General features: G+C 41.1%; 1 protein-coding gene across 2 annotated transcripts in view; it reads left to right on the forward strand.

Annotated features, from left to right (window-relative positions):
- The window catches only part of MYO3B (myosin IIIB), a 367,772-nt gene that overhangs the window by 159,669 nt on the left and 183,746 nt on the right, over window positions 1-24,357 (forward strand). For both annotated transcript variants that reach the window (XM_044380159.3, XM_057318508.1), the window contains exons 16-21: window positions 6,950-7,076; window positions 7,870-8,080; window positions 8,900-9,047; window positions 10,495-10,648; window positions 11,777-11,865; window positions 13,584-13,713. In XM_044380159.3, coding sequence (XP_044236094.3) covers window positions 6,950-7,076; window positions 7,870-8,080; window positions 8,900-9,047; window positions 10,495-10,648; window positions 11,777-11,865; window positions 13,584-13,713 — 859 coding nt within the window. The remainder of the gene's footprint in view (window positions 1-6,949; window positions 7,077-7,869; window positions 8,081-8,899; window positions 9,048-10,494; window positions 10,649-11,776; window positions 11,866-13,583; window positions 13,714-24,357) is intronic.

Raw genomic sequence — 24,357 nt, forward strand, 5'->3', positions numbered from 1 at the left:
AAAACAAAACTAAAACCGCAGACTCAAAAAAAAAAAAAAAAAAAAAAAAAAAAAGGGAGGGGGCAGCACCTGGGTGGCTCAGTCAGTTAAATGTCTGACTCTTGATTTTGGCCCAGGTCGTGATCTCAGGGTTGTGGGATCGAGTCCCACACTGGGCTCCACGCTCAGCTTAAGATTTTCTCTCCTTCTCTATGAGAAACAAACTGAGGGCTACAGAGGGGAGGGGGGTGGGGGAATGGGATAGACCGGTGATGGGTAGTAAGGAGGGCACATATTGCATGGTGCACTGGGTGTTATACACAACTAATGAATCATCGAGCCTTACATCGAAAACCGGGGATGTACTATATGGTGACTAACATAATATAATAAAAAATCATTATTAATAAAAAAAAAAAAAAAGATTTTCTCTCCTTCTGCCCTCTCTCTCTAAAAAAAAAAAAAAAAAAAAGAAAGAAATACAGACTTGTAGACTCTCAGGTCCATCTAAGAATGGCTGAACCCGGGGGCGCCTGGGTGGCGCAGTTGTTAAGCATCTGCCTTCGGCTCAGGGCGTGATCCCAGCATTCTGGGATTGAGCCCCACATCAGGCTCCTCCACTGGGAGCCTGCTTCTTCCTCTCCCACTCCCCCTGCTTGTGTTCCCTCTCTCGCTGGCTGTCTCTCTCTGTCAAATAAATAAATAAAATCTTAAAAAAAAAAAAAAAAGAATGGCTGAACCCGAATCTGATTTTTAACAAGCTGCACAGGTGAATATTAAATTAGAAGTACTGTTGTACGTGCTTCATGCCTGCAAATTGTTACCATTGTCATCAGTTCACTACAGCTATGATAACAAACATCAAAACAATACTGCCCTTTTCTGAGTTGGGATTGTTCCAGCCATTAAAGTGAATTGTGTCATAGAAGTACAGGGCTATGTAGGTTACACCCAGCCACAGAAATATATTTATGCAAGTAACTCCTAGTGCACCAAAACAAATTACTTTAAACCTTTTCAGCTTTCTTGCAGTCACTTCCTTCTCCGTGGTACACAGATGCACATTATTACCTCCAGCTCTAAGTACTATACTACTCTTATCTTACCAGATACAGGCTGTCTCTATTAAATATATGCCAGGGGTGACAGAAGATATTTATAACCCTAGGTTCAAATATTATTCTGTGATACATTTATGTCATAGTTTCTGGGCTTCATGCCATCAATTTGGCAAAATACACAGATTCTTTTGCTTTTCCAACAAAGGTGGTGAATGATTAGAAGGTAGGTGAGAGTGTTAAATCTTAAGGGATTAGATTACAAGACACTGCAGTTACCCTGGGACAGCCACTCTGGGTAAAGGATTGCTTCTGTAATCTAATGAGTTTGGCCAGTCCTTCCCTCCCCAGCATGGCTGATTTTAGTCATAATAATACCTTCCTTTTTTCTAACCAGCTGTTAATTTTCTCTTTTGGCCTCCCACTGACTTTAGACTGACAGACAGTGGAAAATCCCAAAGGTCAGATAAAAACAGAACTATATTTCCCTTGGCTCCTTAGAGGAGAGCAATTAAACAGGTTCCAGCCTTATTAAAGGACCATAAGTTATTAATTTATGGAGCTGGTTATTATCAAGATGCATCACCAGAAGAGTCCAAGCATGGTGGAGATAGCAGTAGAGCGATTTAAAGTCACCTGGGTCATGCCAAAGTGCTCAGGGGCATGCTACCTTAAAAGGGTACAGGAACAGATAGAGCAGTTAGCCATAAGGTTAATAATATTTTGCTTTCTGGGCGCCTGGGTGGCTCAGTCGGTTAAGTGTCTGACTCTTTGTTTAGCTCAGGTCATGATCTCAGGGTCATGAGATCCAGCCCCATGCCAGGCTCCCTGCTCAGAGTGGAGTCTGCTTGAGATTCTCTCCCTCCCCTTCTCCCCTCATCCTGCCTGTGCACGTGCACATTCTCTTTCTCTAAAATAAATAAAATCTTTACAAAAAATATTTTGCCTTGATGAGTGTAAAGATAGTTATAGAATACTGTGAAGAGATTGGTCCTATCTCTAAAAGAAGGTATATAGTGGCTCTGTTCTAATAGTAGAAATGTATTGCAAATAATAATCAAACAGATGCTGTTTTAAGATAACAAAATTAAAAACAAAACAAATTAAATATGCTAAGTATATGTCCTTGAAGTAAGCCATCTGTAACCCTTGTGGAAAAAAAGTAGAAATGAAGAAATATGAAAAGAAAGAAATGCAAAAAGTGGTAAACATACTTAATTTCTGCCTGCCTGTAAAATGGATAACCAGAATGTAAGTATATGTATATGCATTTATGTTCACCATGTTCCATATTAATTCATATTGGAAATAAACCAACTTATGTCAGCAACCTTGGAAATGGAAGGAAAAGGCTGGCTCGTATCTCTCTGACCCTAAATTTTTTGGTTATATCTTTGTGTCTCTATAGACAACCTGTTTTTGCTGAATTCACTCAATTCACTTGATAAACTCAAAGTAGTTTGACTAAATTCAGAAAGATTCAGTTGAATGTAGTCAGGGAGCAGATGCCAAATAGCTGATGTATCAGAACTTTTTCTTAAGTTTATCTGAGTGACATTTCTAGACAGAGCTTTAATGAACTGGTCAGTTTAATCAAAATTATGGTCACCCTTCTTTCTTATAATGTCATTAGTTCCCTGCAGAAATCTTCATAGTATTCTTCAGATTCTCCCAAACTTCTATCACAAAATTTATGAGCAGCAAATCTTAGTGTGGACTAAGGAGCATGAATTTTAATTCTGGGATGCCAGCCAAAAGTATCTGAAAGAACACTTGACCCTGACTTTATTGTAAAGAAACCTCCCTGGTAGAAAGAGACTTCCCCTAGCAATGATGGTTCCTTGCAGGGGATTAGGCAGGGGTGAGGCGTGAGTGGGATATACCTAAAACCCTATTATGAAGATCCAGGCTTTTGGAGTCCTATTTTTTGAGTCAAACCATATTATTTTTGTTTAATATTATGCTTGTCTTACTGGTATATGAATTATCATAACATTTATATTTAATACTACATGAAAACATTTTCGGCAGATTATCTGCATTATGGTCAACATTGGATATTTACTGCAGATCCCTTGATAAAGAGGTTAGGAAGAAGGCTTTGAGATTAGGGCAAAATTTTTTCCCTTTCTTCAAGATAGATTATGAATTATTGGAGAGTATTGCTGAAGAGAGACTGAAGGATTATATGTTAAAATGTAAATTGGGGATTTCCAATGTCTTAATGACAGACAATAGCACTTACCATTGACTTTTTTTTATACTACTTTATTAATGTATGATTGATATACCCCCCAAATATTTTTAAACCAATCATTGGATTTCAAGATACAAATATTGTGAGCCTCTGAAAACGGAACTGAAGAAAGGTGTTGGGATAGAGCCCATAAGGCAGAAGATCCTTTAATTGGGGGGCGCCTGGGTGGCACAGCGGTTAAGCGTCTGCCTTCGGCTCAGGGCGTGATCCCGGCGTTATGGGATCGAGCCCCACATCAGGCTCTTCTGCTATGAGCCTGCTTCTTCCTCTCCCACTCCCCCTGCTTGTGTTCCCTCTCTCTCACTGGCTGTCTCTATCTCTGTCGAATAAATAAATAAAATCTTTAAAAAAAAAAAAAAGATCCTTTAATTGGGTCTAATGTGGTGCTTAGGGCAGAACTGGTAAAAATTAGAGTCTTAGGAAAAGGAAACAAGGTAAAGAGATACTGAGAGGGCAAGTCAATTCCTAGGAAGGTACCAGGGAAACAGCTACCATAAGATGCCTGTGAACTAAGCTAGGAGCAACTTCCTTAATCAGCTGCAAGCCAACAGAGAACCAAGGTCCTTTTCAATTTTCTGCTTAGCCTCAACTTTATTGAGAGAATACCTACATCATTGAAAGGGGTGTCTTCTGAGAAAAAGAAAGAAGCAAAGACCATTCATCCCGCTTGGGATGTTGATGGAGAAAGGCTCTTTCTTCCCCACAATGCTGATAGGTGGTGAAAACGAATTCATACTCATCAACAATGAATTGGGAAACCAGCTGGAGGAGTCGTTAATCTTCTTGATAATATTTCCTGTCCTGAATGAGGTTATTTTGTTTTATCACATAGGAAGTTGGAAACATAAGAAATAAAAAGATAGAGCATCATAGCAAGATTTGGTAGCAAAGGCAGGGATACCAGGAAAGGCTTCATAAGATCAGGCAAGAGGAAATGAGCAAAGTGAGGAAGGTGAAAATCCTCTGGCTAGCTGTAGGGAGAAAAGAAGAGACTTGCTCCAGAAGTTCGGGGTGGGGGGTGGAGAGGTGTAATCCCACAGATGAACATGCTACTGTTTGTCTTCTACCATGACTGTATATGGGTGATGTTTTGACTTGGACGTAAGGGTGGATGTCAGTTCCTAGGCCAGAAAGGAAAGAGCTAATTAATAATGCAAGGGTAGGACTAAAGGAGTCAAGTGGAATAGCCTAGAAATATAGCATAAAAATCACTCTAAATCTGATCCCTCCATAATGAGGTCAGTATTGGATACCCTTCTCAAGTTCCCCTTTCTAGCCCAAGGAAGGAGACCCAGCCTACCATTAGCTTCAGTCATTCACAGTGTTTGAACCCCAAGGTTTTCACTGAAGGTCATGGGTAATTTCCTTTTTTAAAAGAGGAAATGTCTGAGCATTATTGCCAGAGAAACAACCAGAGGAGAATTGCCATTTCCTTTGCGGATGATCCCCCTAGTGGTGAAATGCCTGGAAGCCCTATTTTGGGAGGTTTCGTGGCTTGTACTGTCACATAGGCGCGCGCGTGTGTGTTAATTAGAGGAAATACATTTTTTTTTCCTAAGCGTATTGTGAGTTTCGGTAACTTTTTGAAATAACTGGACATAGAAATAACAGATCTAGAACTCACTGCTGTAGAGTCTCTGTTTACCCTCTGGGAAGTTGCTTGCTTGTTGCATTTCCAAGCCTCACATTGTATTGATCAAGGTAATGAGGTCTGTCATGTTAAATCCAGACTAGTCCCAGAAAACCCATTTGGTAGATGTTCTCCTTAGCCAGTCTTAAGTTGTGTGATTAAAACAGTGATTTTTGACATCAAAAACATGACATCTAGCCTTTGATTTAGAAGTTTGAAGAACAGTATTTATCTATAGTAGAAGCCTGATTTAAAATCCTCATTTGTCTTTGTAGCATTATCAGGTGTCCAGCAGATGTCACTATTACAGTCTGTGTTCAGTTGTTGGCCTTACTGAATAATGTTCAGAGGAAGGCTCACTTTGGGAACAATGCTTTATCAATGGTCTAATGACAGTTCCTATTAGTTTGCTGCTATGTATAGTACTAAATCAAGTTTCTCACCTGAGTATATTTTGTGGAAGTACCTTTCTCTATCTATAAGCATAAAATGCAGAAATTTCCTGGGGGTATGTTTGTCTCCCCTACAGGAAATGCATATGTTTAAATAAATAAATACACTTCATTTTTTTTTACCGTTAATGCTACTTATGTATTTAACTTTCAGTATAAAAACAGGACTTAGATAATCTGTATTTATTCACAATATTTCTGACATCAAATGCATGGAGTTTTTTTCCCCTCACACCAACCAGTTTTCCTACAATTCGGTTTACTTCTAATACTGTCTACCTGGAGTTAACATCAGATCACACAAGTTAGGGGCTCAGTTCCACAACACTGCCCCACTTCAGACACTAATTGCAAGTCCTAGGGTTCACCTACTGACCAAGTGGCTATAAAATGGGAGGTTTAGGGTCCCAGGACTCCAAACTTGAGTTTAATAATTGGATAGAAGGACTCAAAACACTTGGGAAAACAGTTTACTTAGCAATACCGGTTCATCATAAAGGATACAACTCAGGAACAGCCAAATGGAAGAGATGCATAGGGCAAGGTAATGGGAAAGGGGGTACCACCTCCTCTCACCACTTCTCACAGCCTGAAAGTGTTCTGAACCTCATCAATTAGAGATTTTAATGGAGGCTCCATTACATAGGCATAAATGATTAAATTATTGTTAGTTGGTGATTAACTCGATCTCTAGCCCTTCTCCCCTCCCTGGAAGTCCAGGGTTCAGCTAAAAGTTCCAACCCTTTAATCACATGTGTGGTCTTTGTAGCAACCGGCCCCATTACCCATGAGTTACCTTATTGGCATAAACTCAGTTATGGTTGCAGGGCTTATTATGAATAACAGAGGATACTCCTTTAACACCTGTTACTCATAATTCCATGGGTTGTTTAGCCCTTGTGCCAGAAATTGTTATGAAGACCAAGTACATGTTTTTATTATGTCACAATATCACAGATAATTTCTAGTGAGGCAGAATATTTCCTAACCTCATTCATAATTATATACTCCATTATTTAACTTCAAAATATTCAGTGAACCATCAGTGAATGCCCTATAACTATTTCATAAAAGCTATATTCAAAAATGGTTAAGGATACATTGCTCTTATTTTGAAGAAAGAACATACCTGAATTTGGGACCTGGTATTAGGATAAATGGCTAAAAGTGGCTTAAAGAACAAAGAAGATCAGTTCTCTCTTATGGAAGCATTTCAAAGGAAGAGGTTCATGTTGCAGAACAACTTTGTTCCATGCAGTCATTGGTCTCAGGAATCCTAGTCAACTGTGTAGTTGACGCTGGATTGTTGGGAGGTCCAGCCAGCAATAATGGGAAAGAAAGCATGGAGCAGGCATGCTTGCTTCTGTAGGGCTGGGCTCCAAAGTCGTGCACATCATTCTACTTGCTCCTTTGTTGAGAACTGAGTTCCACTGCTTAACTGCAAGGGAGGTTTGGAAATTTATTCTTGTGCCCAGGAAAGGGGGGATATTGGACTTTGGTGGACAGCTAGCAGTGCTAGTGGTTTGTTGGTTTGATTGACATGACCAAACATGGTTCTTGCTGTCCTTTTCAGGAGGTGCACTCAGTGTACAGAATTTTGGCTGGGATTTTGAATATTGGAAACATTGAATTTGCAGCTATTTCCTCTCAACATCAAACTGATAAAAGTGAGGTGCCCAATGCTGATGCTTTGGAAAATGGTAATTGTTTAATGTCTGTGCACTGTGTGGCCAAAATGCATGTTTCTTTCACTTTGATAGTTTCTCGAGATGCTGTAAAATATAGTGTGGCTTTTGCTGGTCCCTGTTCTGGCTCTGGGTGTTTTCGCTAACTAGGATTTCCCAAAGGATGTCTTCTAGAGAACATCTGTATTCTTTTCATAAGCTGCAAATAAGTGCTGTGCCGAAAAGAATTCCATAGCAGGTAACTTTTGGCAGTGGTGTCAACACTGGCTGCTTTTGAAATCATCTACAGTTTTTTGAAAAAAATACAAGAGGTAGATCCCTGTCTGAATCCACTGAATCAGCATCTTCATTTATTTATTTTTAAAGTTCTGTAGGTAATGGTGACCCAAGGAATGAGAATCTGGAGTTAGAAAAAAAAGTGATTTAGATAAACACCCTTTGTGTTAAACTACAGCATCTTTTACTGCCTTTAATAAACTAATGTGCTTCATGACTCTTGAATGTAGTTGCCAGCTATTTGACCAAAGACCATCTCCTCCACTTTTTCTCATCAAACACCTGTGAAGAGCTTTCAGAACCGCTTGGGAGATACTGTGTCTGTCTGGATACTTCTTGGGGTTAGGAACCTGGCTTATTTACTTTTGCATCTGAAGTGCCTAGGCAGAGCCTGGCACATTGTAGTTGTTGAGTCAATGCTGGCTGGCTGGCTGGCTGGCTGCCTGGCTGGCTGGCTGCCTGGCTGGACGGATGGACGGACAGACGGAGAGATGTCTACCTTCTCTGGTGTCATCCTTACCCTTTATTGCAGCTGCCTCCGTTCTCTGCATCAGCCCCGAAGAACTCCAAGAGGCCCTTATCTCACGCTGTGTGGTCACCCGTGGTGAGACCATCGTCCGAGCCAATACTGTCGACAGGGCTGCGGATGTCCGAGATGCCATGTCCAAAGCCCTGTATGGGAGGCTCTTCAGTTGGATTGTCAATCGCATCAATACACTCCTGCAGCCAGACAAAAACATATGGCAAGTTCCCTCGGGAAGCAGAGGCCTTGGGAGAGCTGTGAGCGGCCCTGTAGTCTCTCAGAATTTGCAAGAGGAAGTGTTTGGTCCTCTCCTGAGTTTTCTTTAGTGAAGCTCTCAGGTCTTTTCCTTTAAAAGGAGAATGGGATCCAGGAGAATGGAAGAGGCACATGACTGACAGAGCTATTATAGTGTAGTGTTTAAGAGAACAGGCTTGTCTGGGAGCTGGGCACAGTTTGCATTTCAGCTCTACGGCTTGATCAGCCCCCATATTCTAAGTCACAGTTTTCTCCTCTGTAAAATGAGGGTAATAATATCCTCCTCATAGGGTTGTTTTTAGAATGAGACATTTCATGAAAAGTTTTAAAACTCCGTATCTTACAATATTAGTGCTGCTGCTACTACTAGCTTTTCTTTCCTAAGCATTAGTGGTTTCTATATTGTGGAAGAATTGACAGCATCAAATTCTAAAGAGTATTCTTCCAATTAAGCCTAATGGTTGGGAAGGTGGAAGAATGAATGGGCAGCAGTTCTAGCCTCTTCTAAACAAAGTGGTTCCTCTCTAATCTCTCTTTATATGGAGATTCTGAGTGAGAATTTAAAGGATTCTACTGCTTAAAAAAGAAAAGAAGTTGGAAATACTGATGAAAGACTGAAGGAATGAATGGGTTAAGACACAAACTGTTTCTTCCCTTAGAGGCAGCTGAAGGCCGCTTTCGGTAATGGGTGCATATGTTGGTAAACACGTGGGCACATATATTTTCATCATCTTGAGATGAATATTTCCTCCCCTAAAAGGCTTTTTTCTTCTCTCTCATGCAGTAGTGCAGATGATGGTATGAACGTGGGCATCTTGGATATTTTTGGATTTGAGAACTTTCGAAGAAATTCTTTTGAACAGCTCTGCATAAACATTGCCAATGAGCAAATCCAGTACTATTTCAACCAGCACGTTTTCGCTCTTGAGCAGGTAATAGTGAACTCTGAAGTAATTAAACGTGATGGGGAAGGTGTCTCCAAGCTGCCCACAATTCGAAGCAGAAACCCTGTTAGGCTAACAGGTAAAAGATTCTAAGGAAAAACCAGTGGTGAGACAGTCCTGTCAAAAAGCCTAAATTTAGCTGGAGAAAAAGTCTTGATTTCTGTGGAAAGTTACATTTCCTTTCTTGAGTGGAGCTGGTGACAGGCCAGTTATTTAAATGTTGCTTCCAAACTATTTCATGCACACTGTCCCAAATACTATGTTCTCGTCTACTTTATTTGACTAAAAGCATCTATGATTGTATCCAAAATGACACAGGATGATCTTGAATTCAGGGCACAGGTTCTTGTTCTTAACTCCCAAACAGGCCATGCCCACCTCCTGCCCCCTGCACACCAGATCCCACAGTAACTTGGGAGGGGGGATATCTCCAGGGAGGAGTAGGCGATGTTCTTGGTTTTCTCCAAATGGAAGTCTTTCCCTTATGATTTTTATGGTAAATAAAACGGAGTGTGAGCTCATTGCCCAAAGGCTAGGAGACCTTCCCCTCCACCCTAATTCTTTCCGCAGCCCCAAGACTCTATCCTATATGAAGTAGTGCAACAATGAAACATTCTGACTGAGCCCTTTGTTTTAGAAGGGAAGACACACACACTGTACAGTGATTACATAAACACAGACATGGAGTAAAAATATCAGTGTTGGTTTTATCAGTAGCACTGGATAAATCTATATTGCCCTCCTCTCCCCTCCTACCCTGCACAAAACTCAACCTCCTTTCACTCAAGGGTCCTTGCATTTATTTCCCTGGGAAATCTGGAGTTTTCTAGTTTTACAGTTTGAGATGATTCCCTTTGCAGAATCCTTTGTAGAAGATAGAAGGCTGCTTGCTTCCTGGCTTAAGCTGTATTTATCACCAAAATAATTTTTTTCAGCTTCCCTTCAATTCCATGCCGGTTTCTAAATTATGACTTACTGAGTTGGTGTTTGGGAGACAGCACTGTCCCTTCTTTTGCTGCTTCAGCTGTCTGCCACAGGCTGCCTGTAGGTCAGACTTACACCCAAAGCTTCAACAGTGGGATATGCAGAAATGTTTTTTTTTTTTAAGATTTTATTTATTTATTTGACAGAGACAGCGAGAGAGGGAACACAGGCAAGGGGAGCGTGAGAGGGAGAAGCAGGCTTCCCACCGAGCAGAGAGCCTGATGCGGGGCTCGATCCCAGGACCCTGGGATTATGACCCGAGCCGAAGGCAGACGCTTAATGACTGAGCCACCCAGGCACCCCTGCAGAAGAGTTTTTTACTACACATATCAAACTACCTGTTTTCCTCATACCGTCAGTGTTGCCAGACACAGAAAGTGCATGCCGAAGCAGCCTGCTGCTACCTAGGCCAGTTTCAGGCTGGGGAGACTCACAATCTGTTTCCCTCCAGATGGAATATCAGAATGAAGGCATTGATGCTACACCCGTGGTATATGAGGACAATCGCCCACTCCTGGACATGTTCCTCCAGAAACCCCTGGGACTGCTTGCGCTCTTGGATGAGGAAAGTCGATTTCCCCAAGCAACTGATCAGACCCTGGTTGGTAAGTGTCTCTTGGAAAAGGCATAATACACTCAGGAGAGAACTTAGTTCATTGGTATTTATTTTTACTTGCTATTCTGCCCTCCTGGTAGGTTATGCAAGTGCAGACCCTGTTTTTAGTGAGTTGAAATCTTTACCAAATGCCCTGATAGATTTGTGTCTTAAAGCAAACCCATCACCAAGCCCTCCTCACTTTCCTGTTGCTGCCAGTATCATTTTTATACATTCATCTCCATTATTTCCTATAACCAGTACTTGCTTCCCCTCCTTTTCATACCCTTCTCTCATATCTTTACTTGGACCCCATCCATGTCTAGTCCAGTTTTGTATAGAAGACCCTTCTGGTCTTCTGGATTCTAGGTTCATACTTATCCCCTCTACCCTAAACATCCTAGCTAATTTAGTCTTTCTAAAGCCAACTTTTCATTTGGTTACTGTTGTCTATAGGATGCCAATAAGACATTAAAGGCCCTCTACACTCTATTCCTGTTCCTCTTGACATTCTTCTCTAATCGTTGGTGTTGCACATGATCTCATCCCTCACTTAGATTGTGAGATATTTAGGGCAACAAAGCCCCAGTCTTTGCATCCCTTTAGTACTAGCACAGTCCCTCACACAGAGTAGGCCATCAGTTACAGTAGAAAAAATTGTTTATTGAGGGAAGAACAGAAAGTTTCAAGCCTTTTCCCCAGATAGGAAACTGATTGGTGGGAGAGATTCCCTTCTAGGAGTTGAAATTGTCACCCTTAGTGGTTTCCTTTTACCTATAAAGTTATCAGAAGTTGCCACAATAAGTTTATACCAGGGTTGTTTGCCTTCCATGGGATATCTTCGTGGTTCTAAAGCTAATTGGCCAGAGTTTTGGTGTTATCAGTGTCTATGCTAGGAGTTCTTAGAACAAGAGATCTTAGGGCATAGCCTGACACTAAAGACAACATGAAACAACTAAATAAAGACTTGATTATAAGCCCATGTCAACAGGGCATTTTTCTCCACTGTTGTACATACAATGATAATATCAGGCTGCCCTGAATATCTCTTATTCTGGGTCACTCCTGGCTCAAGGAGCACCTGGCTAATGGAGCCAGCAGTTCTCATTGTAACTTTTAAACATGACAATCCACACAGATAAATTTGAAGATAATCTACGAAGCAAATACTTCTGGAGGCCTAAAGGAGTGGAGCTGTGCTTCGGCATTCTGCACTATGCTGGGAAGGTAAGGCAAGTGTATGTCAGGAAACCTGAATTTGACGAGGGGTAAGTGTCCATATTACCCTGTCTGTGCTGCTCACAAGCTTGATTGCAGATTTCCTTCTCCTTTTAATTCTTTGTGAACACCTAATCATAATTCCCAAACTTTCTCAGTGGTGCCGCTCAGAGAAAAGTCGCCCCTAGCAAAAAAGCCATTTCTTGCTGGGGTGGCTGTGGCGCTGCCATCTGCTTCTCACCTGAGCTTTGGCCTAGAAGTGACAGCTTTCCAGAGGGAAGACGTAGGATAGCATTCACAGTGTTTAGCCGTGAATGTGCACATTCTGAAGTCATTTGGAAATGTGTAGATAACAGAGGAGGGTTAATATCACAGTGGGGCTCGGTTTTTAGCACTTTAACTATATGTGTCTGCAGGGCACCAAAAATGTCTAGATAAAAAGGGAAAAAATTCACGTCATCATCCAGATGTTAAGCTTTTATAACACTAACTGAAATTTCCACCTTTCGTAACTTATGCCTCATTTCAAGCTCCTGAAGCAGAGTAGTGACTAATGTAGGAAATTCTCTGGTTCTGCAGCCAACAACTCATGGCTCAGGTTACTCTCAAAGAAGTCATTGGAATTGTGGTTAATTGGTTCTGGTGGGGTCTGCTGAGGACCTGGGTCCAAAAAGGGGTAGGAGTTCAACAAAAGGCATTTTGGATTCTTTTGTTGATTTAAGATTTATTGAAATTATTTTTTATATTCATATCATGGTATTGAAATTAATTTTATCTGACTGGAGATTGGTTGAAAGGCAATTCTAATATAAGTAAAGAGGATTGTTTTTCTCTCTGCATAGTGTATAGTATCTATTTTGGATCTTTGTTAGAAATTGCAACCCAATTTTTACCCTTAAATACTTCATTCACCTTAGCACTAATATCTGACCATATATTAATGTCCTTCACGTCTGGGATACCCGCATCTACCCTGAGCCCCGCCCCCCCATTCCTGTCCTCCTGTCCTTGCACCTCCCTTTCTGTCTCTCTGTCCTTTTACACCGATTTCCTATTCACCCATCTTCCCTTTCTCTCTCTTCTCCTTTCTTGATTTTAAAGGGGGGGGGGAGGATTGTTTTCTTTCTGGGCTCACTGTCCTTTCCTGAATTCATTATTTCTCTGGAGTGTTCCTTAAAAATTTTCTGACCTGGATCCCTTCTGTTGTGAGAACTAAAAATGGCTCTGCATTCCTGAGTGCTGTGAGTACCTTGGGGAGCAACGACAGTATGGTGGTTATGAGTAGGGAGCCCAAACTGCCTGGGTTTGGAAGGCCTGCCTGCCAATTGTGAGATGTGTGACCATAAGCATATCATTCAGCTTCTCACCAAGTCTCTGTTTGCCCACCAGTAAAATGGAGATAGTAATAACATTTACCTTATAGGACAGGTACTTTACACATAGTGGCCAATATATACTGCCCAATCTATTTTCATTGTTATCCTCACATGATATATCTTTGATGTGCCTCTTCTCTTTAAAGAGCACCTGAACAAGAAGTTAAGATAAATTGGCGTGTCAGAAATTACAGTTTTTTCCTCCTTATCTCATGGTCTGGATTTAGAAGCATGGCTATGTCAAAATGAATTCTCTACACTGGTCGATGAATGACTGACCTCAGACAGCTTGCCAGTGTTGCCAGCAATGGATGATATTGGCTAGTTTGCTATTTGCTGTTCATGTTGCAGGTATTATATGATGCTTCTGGGGTTCTTGAGAAAAACAGAGACACTCTTCCTGCTGATGTGGTTGTGGTCCTGAGAATGTCAGAAAACAAGCTTCTGCAGCAACTCTTCTCCATTCCTTTGACCAAAACAGGTATGTGGAGCCCCCTGACCTCCTGGGGCCTGACGCTTCCACAGCACTGCTGGAGTTTCCTTGTTAGTGTCTGAATACCACCAGGGCTACACTACTGCTATTTGGAATTTTAAGCAGGGGTAAATGTCTATCCAACTAACTTCAAGAAAAGGAAAGGGATTGTTTCTTTTGCAATTTAATTGCACAGCATTAGTGTATATGTACTGTGTACACACACAGACACACACACATACACACACACACTTTTTATAACATTCACTCTTAGACTTCTCATTTTCTCTGCTTGCCCCTTTCCATTCTTCCATTTACAAAACCATATGTTATCATTCATTCATGCTAAGCACTCTAGGGTGGTCTCAGTTTACCCAGATTTTTGGGGAAGATTATTCCTGTTTACATATGATTCTAAGTGAAGGGAATGTGGGGAATCCAGAGGTCATCCAGTCATGGGGTCCTCAGAGGTCACCTAGTCCAACTCACTACCCAGTCAGTGACCTCCCCACCCTCCTAACCAACTTAGAATAGATCCATCACTGGCCTGTGTGCCCGGCCTTTGCCCTTTCACAGCCACATTCTGCTCAATGGCTTCTGTTTAGCTGCTCAGTCAGTTCTTATGATAGGAAGCAAGAAACTAGGGCCAAAGAACAGAACTTCCCTGTCTTCGCTGTTTTGCCAAATCGATTCCCATTCAGTCTGGTTCCTTTGGGATCTGCTGCCATAGGCTGGGCAGCCCACTAGGTCTTCTCACAGCTTTCCTCTAGAGGGTGTTATTGGCTGAGGGTCTGTCTGGAAATAGCTGCGGGTATTATTTTATGAAAGCGAGAGGAGAAGCCTCTTTATCATTGTTCATGATTTCCTCTTCTTTCTTCCCATGTCCCTCTTGAAATCATTGGCACCCATGTCTAGTTTGGGGCCTTTGTATGCTAAAAGGGAGTGGCTGCCAGGTCTGATTTTTAGCAACATGCAGAGGAATGAAAAGTTTGGCTAAGAAAAAAGCCACAGTCTTCAACCTTTGCTTCATCTTAACTTGGAAAGAAAGTTGAAACCAGTTCTTAATTTTCTTCAAACTTGCTTCTTTAAAGAAAAATAGTAGGGTGCCCATGAGAAAGCTGCCTCCACCTTTCTTTCCAGCCCTCCCTTGGGCACAGCCATGATTTGATTCATTATCTCCTTGTGAAGATATTTACCCTCAAGCCTTGGTTCTAAAGAGCTTGTGGATCCTACGTTGAAGGTCAAAATATTAATCAAGCTTCTAAATTTTGAAACATCTATTTTTGGTTTTAATGTATTACAGCCTTTGAAGGTGGGAGAATTTTATTAGACAGAAATAATTTGTTTTGTTTTTGCAGAAATTATAAATGTTTGTTTCAGAGTGGCCAGATGTGAGCAGGGCTTCCTCACCAGACACTTAGGTCTTATCAGGAAACTTACGTGCAGGGGCAAAGACACAGCCATTATTAATACCCTTAATACGTACCCTTTGAAGTGAAATCTATCCAAATGACTTGTCAGTTGGCATTTATACTCTCTCATAAATATGAGTAACGATTTGTCAAATCTTTTTTTTAGAAAAATTTGAAAATTTTATTTTATTTTTTTTAATAATAATATTTTTTTATTGTATTATGTTAGTCACCATACAGTACATCCCTGGTTTTTGATGTAAAGTTCCATGATTCATTAGTTGCGTATAACACCCAGTGCACCATGAAATACGTGCCCTCCTTACTACCCATCACCAGCCTATCCCATTCCCCTGATTTGTCAAATCTGTTCACAATTTTGGAATTTCCAATTTTTCGGCTGTTGGCAAAATAAAAACAATTTCGCAGCCTAGGCCACTAGGTGGCGCGATGCAAGAATTCAGGCTCTGCAGCAAGCCTTGTGTTTGCCCTTGATCGCCTAACGGGGAGAAATAGGAACAAAGACATAGCCTCTGCTTTCTTTTTTTTTTTTTTTTTTTCTTTCTTTCTTTCTTTCTTTCTTTCTTTCTTTCTTTCTTTCTTTCTTTCTTTCTTTCTTTCTTCCTTCCTTCCTTCCTTCCTTCCTTCCTTTCTTTTCTTTCTTTCCTTTCTTTCCTTTCTTTCCTTCTTTTTGCTCTTTGCTTTCCCCTGAAAGAGCTTTCCTCCTGTCTTGTAACTCTTTGTGAATCTTCCTTCAAACTGCATTCCATACCTCCTGGAGGAAACAAAAGTGAAAAAGAAGACTGGAAACAAGCATGTTTTCCTAACAAGCTTCCTTGTATTCCTGAGTTGTATATTGTGTATAAGAATTTCTTTTGAAATCCTAAGCTTTATTTTCTCCACATTTTGAGTATAATTTAGAAGCCACGAAACACATCAAAACTAAATAAGCATGATTCTGTATTCTTTTTCTGAAATTATTCATACAAAAATGGCTTCAATCAACATTTATAGAACAGCTTCTAATAATAAGACACCGTTTAGGCAGCAAGGAGGAGATAAAGATAAAATGGCTTTACCCTAAAGCAACTGAAACTTTCCTTTACCTTCACTTTCTGTCTAGAATTTATGTCCTTATGATGATATTTGCCCTCAGATATCAGTTCTAAAGAGATTGTGCACCCAATATTGAAGGTCAGAATCTTAATTAAGATTCTAAGTTTTAAAACATCCATATTCTATATTTTTTGGTTTTAGTATATTACAGCCTTTGAAGCTGGGAAAACCTTACTGGACAGCAATAGTTTGTGCTGTTTTTACTGAAATTGCAAATACTTGTTTCAGCACGTGTCTCTTATGAGAGCAGATGTGGTTGTACATCTTGGCATTCTCACTGGAAGCCAAGTCCCTCACATCCTGGCATTTTGAAAAAGAATATGCTGATATTTTCAGTGCATGAGAAATCATTTTCTTGGTTGTTTCTATTTTTTACAGTTTCAAACCCTTAAAAACTTGTTTTATTAAAATTAAACGGGTCACTAGTTCAATGCGCATAGATACGGGTAGTTACTTTACAAACCTCTTGAGGAGATGAACTGCAGAGAGGAAGGGAAAAAATCAAAGTTGGGAAGCTTAGGAGGCTGTTAGCCCCAGACTTTGAAAAGAGGTCCATTGTGGGACTCCTCCATTTCGAGAGAAAAGAACTCCATGGGATGTTGGCAGTGCTCTGGCTTGTGGTCCTCGTGGTGGTTACGTGCACGTTTGCCTTATAATATCTGTTATGCTATACATTTGTTTTGCACATTCTTCTGTACATGCATTCTACTTCACAATAGCACTTTTATTTTCCAAAAGATAGAGAGGAGATCTTAAAATGCAAAGAGAAACTTTCTTTATCTAAGATTTCCTATTCTGTTAAATTCAGGTTTCCTGGTAGCTAGACTGTTGCAGCCCTTGGCTTTCAAAGGCAGGCATCAGAGAGCTCCTGGCTGACATTCCTGTCTGTTTAAGTCAGCCTCCTCTGTGGGCTGCTGGGCAGGTAACAATCCCTTCATTAGTGTTTGTAAAACAGAAGTATTGGTTCTTGGTCTAATCTCTTAGGGAGACTGAGAGGATTAACCTGTGTGTGTCTTTGTGTGAAACCGTAATATAAAATCAGGAGAGTAATCCAGTTGACATTTTCCTGTTTCCTGTACCCACCTTCCTGTTCATGTTGTACATCTCCCAAATACCGAAAAGGTTAAAAAATGTGGGGTGTGAAGTCAGGAGGTGAAGGGCTCCTCCCCAATTTCTGTAGCCCCCTTAGCAGCAGCCCGTTCATCTGGCACGCAGCTGCGTGTGGTAAGAGATGTGTGCGCTGGAAGGACACACTCCCATCCCAGGGTACTCACTGGCCATCAGGTGCGCGGAGGCAGCTACAGACAGTATGGATTCTCAGACTTACGGGACACTCTGCTCTCTTGCCTCTAGATGGGCCACTTCAGATGTGGTGAAATGTCTTTGTAATCCTTCCTATTGATAGGAAGTTCTCTGAAGATTTTATGTGTGAAAATTTGATGTGGCAGCAACATTGCTTTCTAACCCTTCAGCTTTTCAAACTGCGTGTGATCCAGGTAGAAAACCATTAAAAGGAAAGATGTTACAACAAGGTTTCATCACCTATTCTCTTGTTTGGGGGACATTCCACTTACTACTAATAAACCAGAGAAAAGTTCAAAGGGCTCAAGGAAAGAGAGAAGAGGAGGTTTCAAAAGGAACTTGAAAAATCCATTTCTGTCTTTGAATTGTGAATTCTGACTTCCAAATAGGGGCTTGGGGTTTTAAAGGTGTTCGGAACTTGGGAGAAACTAGAAAAAACAAGAGCAATGCCAGAGGGAGTATTCTCTGAGCCTCCAAGCCCAGTTTTGCTTCAGAATCTAGAACTGAGTTTGGCTCTATTTTCTCCTATCCAGGCTCTCCCAGGTAGTTCCCTTGGAATTTGATTTGAAATGAAAATCAACAGTAAATTCTCTTTATCTTGACTTCCATTGGTTCCTCTTTTTATTTGGATGGGGGAGCAAGATGAGCCCCCACATTATATCTGTAAAGGACTAATACCATCACTGCTGAAATACTTGATGTTGCTTGCTCCCGATTCTCTAACTCCCCAAATACAGCATCCAGCTTTTAAGGAGATGCCTTTTGGTAACTGTCTCTGAGAGTTTTCATTTTCCACTTATGGCTTCTCCTCCCTGCTGGCAGTACAGAAAATGGGTCCAGCAGGATGAGCTGACTCTAAATGACAAGGTTTCAGGGTCACAGATATGGACAGTGCTTGCCTCGTCCTGAAACAGCAGCTCTAATGAGCCAATCCTGTCGGGAAGCCCTGAGGGGCGAGTTCCTCCTCATGCAGAGGCCTGATTCTTTCTATTTAATTTGAGAGTGTATTTCAGTCAGTAGATAATTATATATTTAGGGTCTATCTAGATATGGTGGTGTGCATAGGTGCTTTCTAAAGGAATAAAAGAAAATCCCAACCTGAATAGTCAGGGACAGATAGTGCGCATTCTAAAATGTATAAAGTATGCACAAAATAATATAAATTCTGAATAGGCATGTAAATCAATAAATGGGGCAATATAAGCATTGTGTCTATATAAGTAAAAATCGAAGGAAAAGTCATGGAAATATGTGTCAGTATGGGATAAAACTTCTTTTAATTATAAAGACTTCCTGGAAGAGTTTAATTTTTAAAAAAGATTTTATTGATTTGAGAGTGAGAGAGAGGGAGAGTGCGAGCAGGGGGGAGGGGCAGAAGGAGAGGGAGAGGGAGAAGGAGGCTCCCAGTTGAGCAGGGAGCCCCACGTGGGGCTCAATCCCAGTACCCTGGGATCGTGACCTGAGCCAAAGGCAGAGGCTTAACCAACTGAGCCCCCCAGCCTTCCGGGAAGTTGTTTTTTTTTTGTTTTTTGTTTTTTGTTTGTTTGTTTTAATGGAGAATAGAGAAAATTGAGCAGCCTGGGAGTGATGAGGCATTCTAAGCCAAGGTCTACAGCACTGGAAAGGAGAGGTAAGCAGTGAGATAATTAAGTGAATAGGACGTGAGGAAAGGACTGAGGGTTGAGGGACAGAAGCAAGATGGATAAATGATGGCAGTCTACTGAGCCAAGGGTGGGCTTCTGATGCCAATCTGAAACACTGTGGGTGGTCAGGACAGTCTCCTGAAGAGAACAGTTTCAGGGTGAGAAAGGAAAACTTGTGCAGGGGTGTTAAAGACAACTAGGGAGAACCAAGGTGCACCCCACCTGTCTGTGTGGAGCCATGTATGAGTAGATGCTCAATAAATACTTCTACATTCTACTTTTCAATCTAGCATCCATTTTGAGTTAATTTTTGATGAGGTATGAGGTTGAGGTTCATTTTTTTTCCCATTAGTATGCCCAGTTACTCTAAAACTATTGAAATGACTATTTTTTCTTCATTGAATTGCTTTAGCATTTGTCAAAAATCAGTGGTTATATTTGTGTGGATCTGTTTCATTGATCTGTGTATTTAATTCTTCACCAATACCACACTGTCTTTACTATTGTAGCTTTATAGTAAGTCTTAAAACAGGCAGTGCGATCCCTCCAACTTTAGTCTTCTCTTCCAAATGATTTTGTCTATTTCAGTTCCTTTGCCTTTCCATATAAATTTTAAAAGTAGTTCATCTATATCTGTACAAAATCCTGCTGTGATTTTGATTAGAATTGCATGAAATCTATAGACCAATCTGGGAAGAATTGACATTTTTATTATGTTGAGTCTTTCAGTCCACAAACACAGTATGTCTACTTGTTTGGATCTTATTTGATTTCTTTAATCAGTACAGTTGGCCCTTGAACAACATAGGTTGAAACTGCCTGGGTCCATTTATATGCAGATTTTTTGGATAAATATAGTACAGTACTGTAAATGTATTTTCCTTGTGATTTTCTTGGTAACATTTTCTTTTTTCTAGCTTACTTGATTGTTAAGAATATAGTATATAATATATATAACATACAAAGTATGTGTTAATCAACTGTTTATGTTATTCAGAAAGGCTTCCAGTCAACAGTAGCCTATTAGTAGGTAAGTTTTAGGGGAGTCAAAAGTTATTTGTGGATTTTTGATCATGTAGGGGTTTGGTGCTCCAACCCGTGTTGTTCAAGAGTCATCTGTATTTTGTTTCGCATACAGATCCTGTACGTGTTTTGTTAGATTTATACCTAAGTATTTCAACTTTTGGAGCCAGTATACGTTTTTTGCTTGTTTGTTTTCAGTTGCCCAGCTAATGTACAGAAATACCATTGATTTTTGTGGATTGACCTTACCTCCCACAACCTTGCCAAACCCAGGAGGAGTTTTGTTTTTGCTTTGTTAGATTCCCGCGGGTTTTCTACATAGATAGTCATGTTGTCTATAAATAAGAACATTTATTTTTCTTTCCATTCTTATGCTTTTTATTTCTTTTTCTTGCCTTATTTCACTGCCTAGGACTTCCAGTATAATCTTGAATAGAAGTGGTAAGAGGGAAGACATCCTTGCTTTATTCCTGGTCTTGGAGGGGAAGCACCGAGTCTTTCACTGTTAAGTATGATGTTAGTTGTAGGTTTCATGTAGGTATCCTTGTACTTGCTCTTCCCTCTGTCTGGCATATTTATCCCCAAGACATACCCATAGCTAGCTTCTTCATTTTCTTTAGGTCTTTTATCAAAATCTGCTTTTCCTGTTAAAATTGTAACCTACTCAATATTTTATATTCCCATTTCCTGTTATTTTTCTCCTTAGCACTTATCACTACCTTATAAACCATATACACTTATTTGTCTTATTTATTGTCTGCCTTCCTCCACCATAATGCAAGTTCCAAGATAGCAGGGATTTGTGTCTGGTTTGTCCATTACTGTATGCTACCTGGCATATAACAGCCATTCAGTTTATGTTTACTGAATAAATGACAGATGAACCAGATCTACCCAACCACCTGCAAATCTGTTCCCATTTCTGTCTTCTTTCTAATCTAAATGACTGAACTATGCCTGCCCTTATTACAGGCCAGCTCTCCACTTGTCCTCTCGATTCCTTCCCCTTTCACGTTCACAAGGACTTTGATCATGAAGTTATTTCTCTTCTGCATCATCTCTTTATCCCTTTTAATGTGATCATTCTCATCAAGAAAGTGTCTTCCATCTTTTTGACTCCTTGTTATATGTTAAATTGTGTTCCCCCTGATCACCAGAAAGATAGGTTGGAGTCCTAAGCCCCAATACTTCCAGAATGTGACTTTATTTAGGAAGAAGGTCTTTACAGAGGTAATCAAGGTGAAATGAAGTCCTCAAGGTGGGCCCTAATCTTTTATAGAAAAGAAAAATTTGGACATAGAGACACACACAGGGAGAGTGCCATGTGAAGATGAAAGCAGAGAGCTGGGTGATGCCTCTACAGCTTCTCTCACCTGCACCTCTGAACTAAATTCTATTTCTACTCTTGCCTTTTACAGCCTAACAGCTAAACTATAGTTTTTTCAAAAATGTAACTCTGATCATTTCACTCCCCTGCTTAAAGCCTCCAGTGGCCCCTCATCACACCTAGAATAAAATCCAAAACTCCTGGGGTGCCTGGGTGGCTCAGTCAGTTAAGTGTCCAACTCTTGGTTTCAGCTCAGGTTGTGATCTCAGGGTCCTAAGATTGAGCCCTGTGTGGGGCTCCCCACTCAGCGGAGAGTTTGCTTCCCCTCTCTCTCTTTCGCTCTGCCCCTCCCCCTGCTCATGCTCTCTCTCTCTCTAAAATAAATAAATATGTCTTTAAAAAAAAATCCAAACTCCTTCCTTTTCTACAAACTCTTACATGATTGGTCCCTGCCCTTCTGTCTGTGCCCATCTCTTGAACTTTACCCTTCACTTTCTGTCGTCTTTCTGTTCCTCAGATATTCCAAGCCTTTTCCTGACTCTGCAACCAACTGCTCAGTCTGCCTGGAACATTCTTTCTCCAGATCTTTACAGGTCTATTTCCATCTTGTGATCCAGGATCGTGCTCAGATATCACCTCCAAAGAGAGGCCTTCTCTGTCCACCCAATAGAGAGTGGCCCCACACTTCCACACTCAGTCTGTTACATTACCCTGTTTAACTATCTCCATTGGGATCTAACATTATCCTCTCTGTATATCAGCTCCTTCTCCCATCCCCAATACTAGACTGTAAGCTCCTTGAGAGCAGAGACCTTTGCAGTCTTTTTTTTTTTTTAAAGATTTTATTTATTTATTTGACAGAGACAGCCAGTGAGAGAAGGAACACAAGCAGGGGGAGTGGGAGAGGAAGAAGCAGACTCCTAGCAGAGGAGCCTGATGTGGGGCTCGATCCCAGAACGCTGGGATCATGCCCTGAGCCAAAGGCAGATGCTTAACGACTGTGCCACCCAGGCGCCCCCTTCCCCCCCCCCCTTTTTTTTTTACCACAGTATACCCAGGAACTAGAGCAATGGCCACTACACATAAGTCCTCAGTAAATGTTTGTTAAATAACTTGGTAACTCCTGCAAAGTAGAGACTAAAGCTAAACTCCAAAGCTTGACTCCCAGTTTAAGGCTCTGTATTAATTTACAAGGGCTGTCATAACAAGGTACCACAAATAAAAAGTGGCTTAAACAAGAGAAATTTGTTGTCTCACAGTTCTAGAGTCTAGAAGTCCAAGATTAAAGTGTTGGCAGGTTTGATTTCTTCTGATGCCTCTCTCCTTGGCTTGCAGATGGCCGCCTTTTCAGTATCCTCACATGGTCACCCCTTGGTCTGTGTGTATATTGTGTGTCCCAGTCTACTCTTCTTATGAGGACTCCAGTCATACTGGATTAGGGCTCACCCATTTGACCTTAATCACCTTTTAGAGGTCCTATCTCCAAATTCAGTTGCATTCCAAGGTACTGAGGGTTAGGATTTGAACATATGAATTTGGGTGGGGAGATACGATGTAACCCATAAGAGATCACTAAGAGCTGAGGGAGCTGTTCGATATGAGCCCCTTACCTGTGGGACATGTGGGGGCCACCACCTTTTCCCCAAAACCCCAAGGACAGCTGTGACCTGCCAGAGAGAGTTTGCAGCCTCACCCAGTCAGGGAAGGAGAGCTCTGTTCTCTCCCTTTTCCTTTCTCCCTTCTGCTGACCAGAGGAACTAGCCTGGAGAAGAGAGAAGACTTACCCCAAGGCATGGAAGCCATCAGTCCAGCCTGGAGGGAGAGGGAGAGTGGGAAAAAGAGCTTTGAATTGATATGATATCAAAAGTTAAAAACAAATAAGAATGAATCTTTAAAACCAAAAGTAATCTTTAATAACAGAAAATATCTGAAAATCTATGAACTGGTGTAGAAATATGGTTAAGGGAACTGCCATCCCCAAAGAAAGGTGGGTCAGCATGGGTGAGGGAGATGACAGGAAAAGGCAGATATGTTTCTTGTTTATCCCCAGTGAACTGAGATGAGTCAGTGTGCTGATTTCATGCTCCAGGCACAGCAGAGAACTACAAAGCTTTCTGCACATGTGACTCTGAGAGGCTGGCAGTTTACATCACAAACTGGGGACTCCTCCCAGCACCAGCCTGGAGTGGATGAGAGTCAGAATTTTTGTCTCAGGAACAGGGAAATGACACTGAATAGGGCAAGTCACTCATGAATAAAAGGAACACCGAGTGTTAATTACGTGGGCTCTTCATCTCCAACAATCTGTCACCAGAATTGCAGGTCAGTTATTGGTCCACCCAGCTATGCAGTTCTGTCCCACGCAACCATCTTGTCTACCTGAGAAGACTGTTAGCCGCATGAGAACAGAGGGCGTGTCTTCTGTTTTATGTATGTAGAGAACATGTAGTTGGGACCGTTCACAGTATTTCACAGCTCCACACCGTTGCCCACATGCGTTCCACTTTCTGGAATTGCATCTGTCCCCCACCCCCATACTCATCATCACACCTTCCATCCTTTCCCCCTCTTGCCTCTGAATCTTTTTTTTTTCCCCACCTTAATTTCCAGAACTCAGCCCTAGCCTCACTTTCTCCAGGAAGTTTTGGTTTGGGTCCAATTCCCTGTATCACTGGAACGTAAATTCCATGACAGGATTTTGTCCATTTAGTTAGCTCCTCTTTCCAACTCCTAGAGAAGCCCCTGGCACATAGGAGGTACTCAGTAGAGTCTGTCTGTTCAGGCAAGGAGTGTAATTTATGACCAGAATTTCCTGGTAGTCCTAAGACCA

Source organism: Ursus arctos, unplaced genomic scaffold (genome assembly GCF_023065955.2).
Source record: "Ursus arctos isolate Adak ecotype North America unplaced genomic scaffold, UrsArc2.0 scaffold_1, whole genome shotgun sequence".
Taxonomy (NCBI): domain Eukaryota; kingdom Metazoa; phylum Chordata; class Mammalia; order Carnivora; family Ursidae; genus Ursus; species Ursus arctos.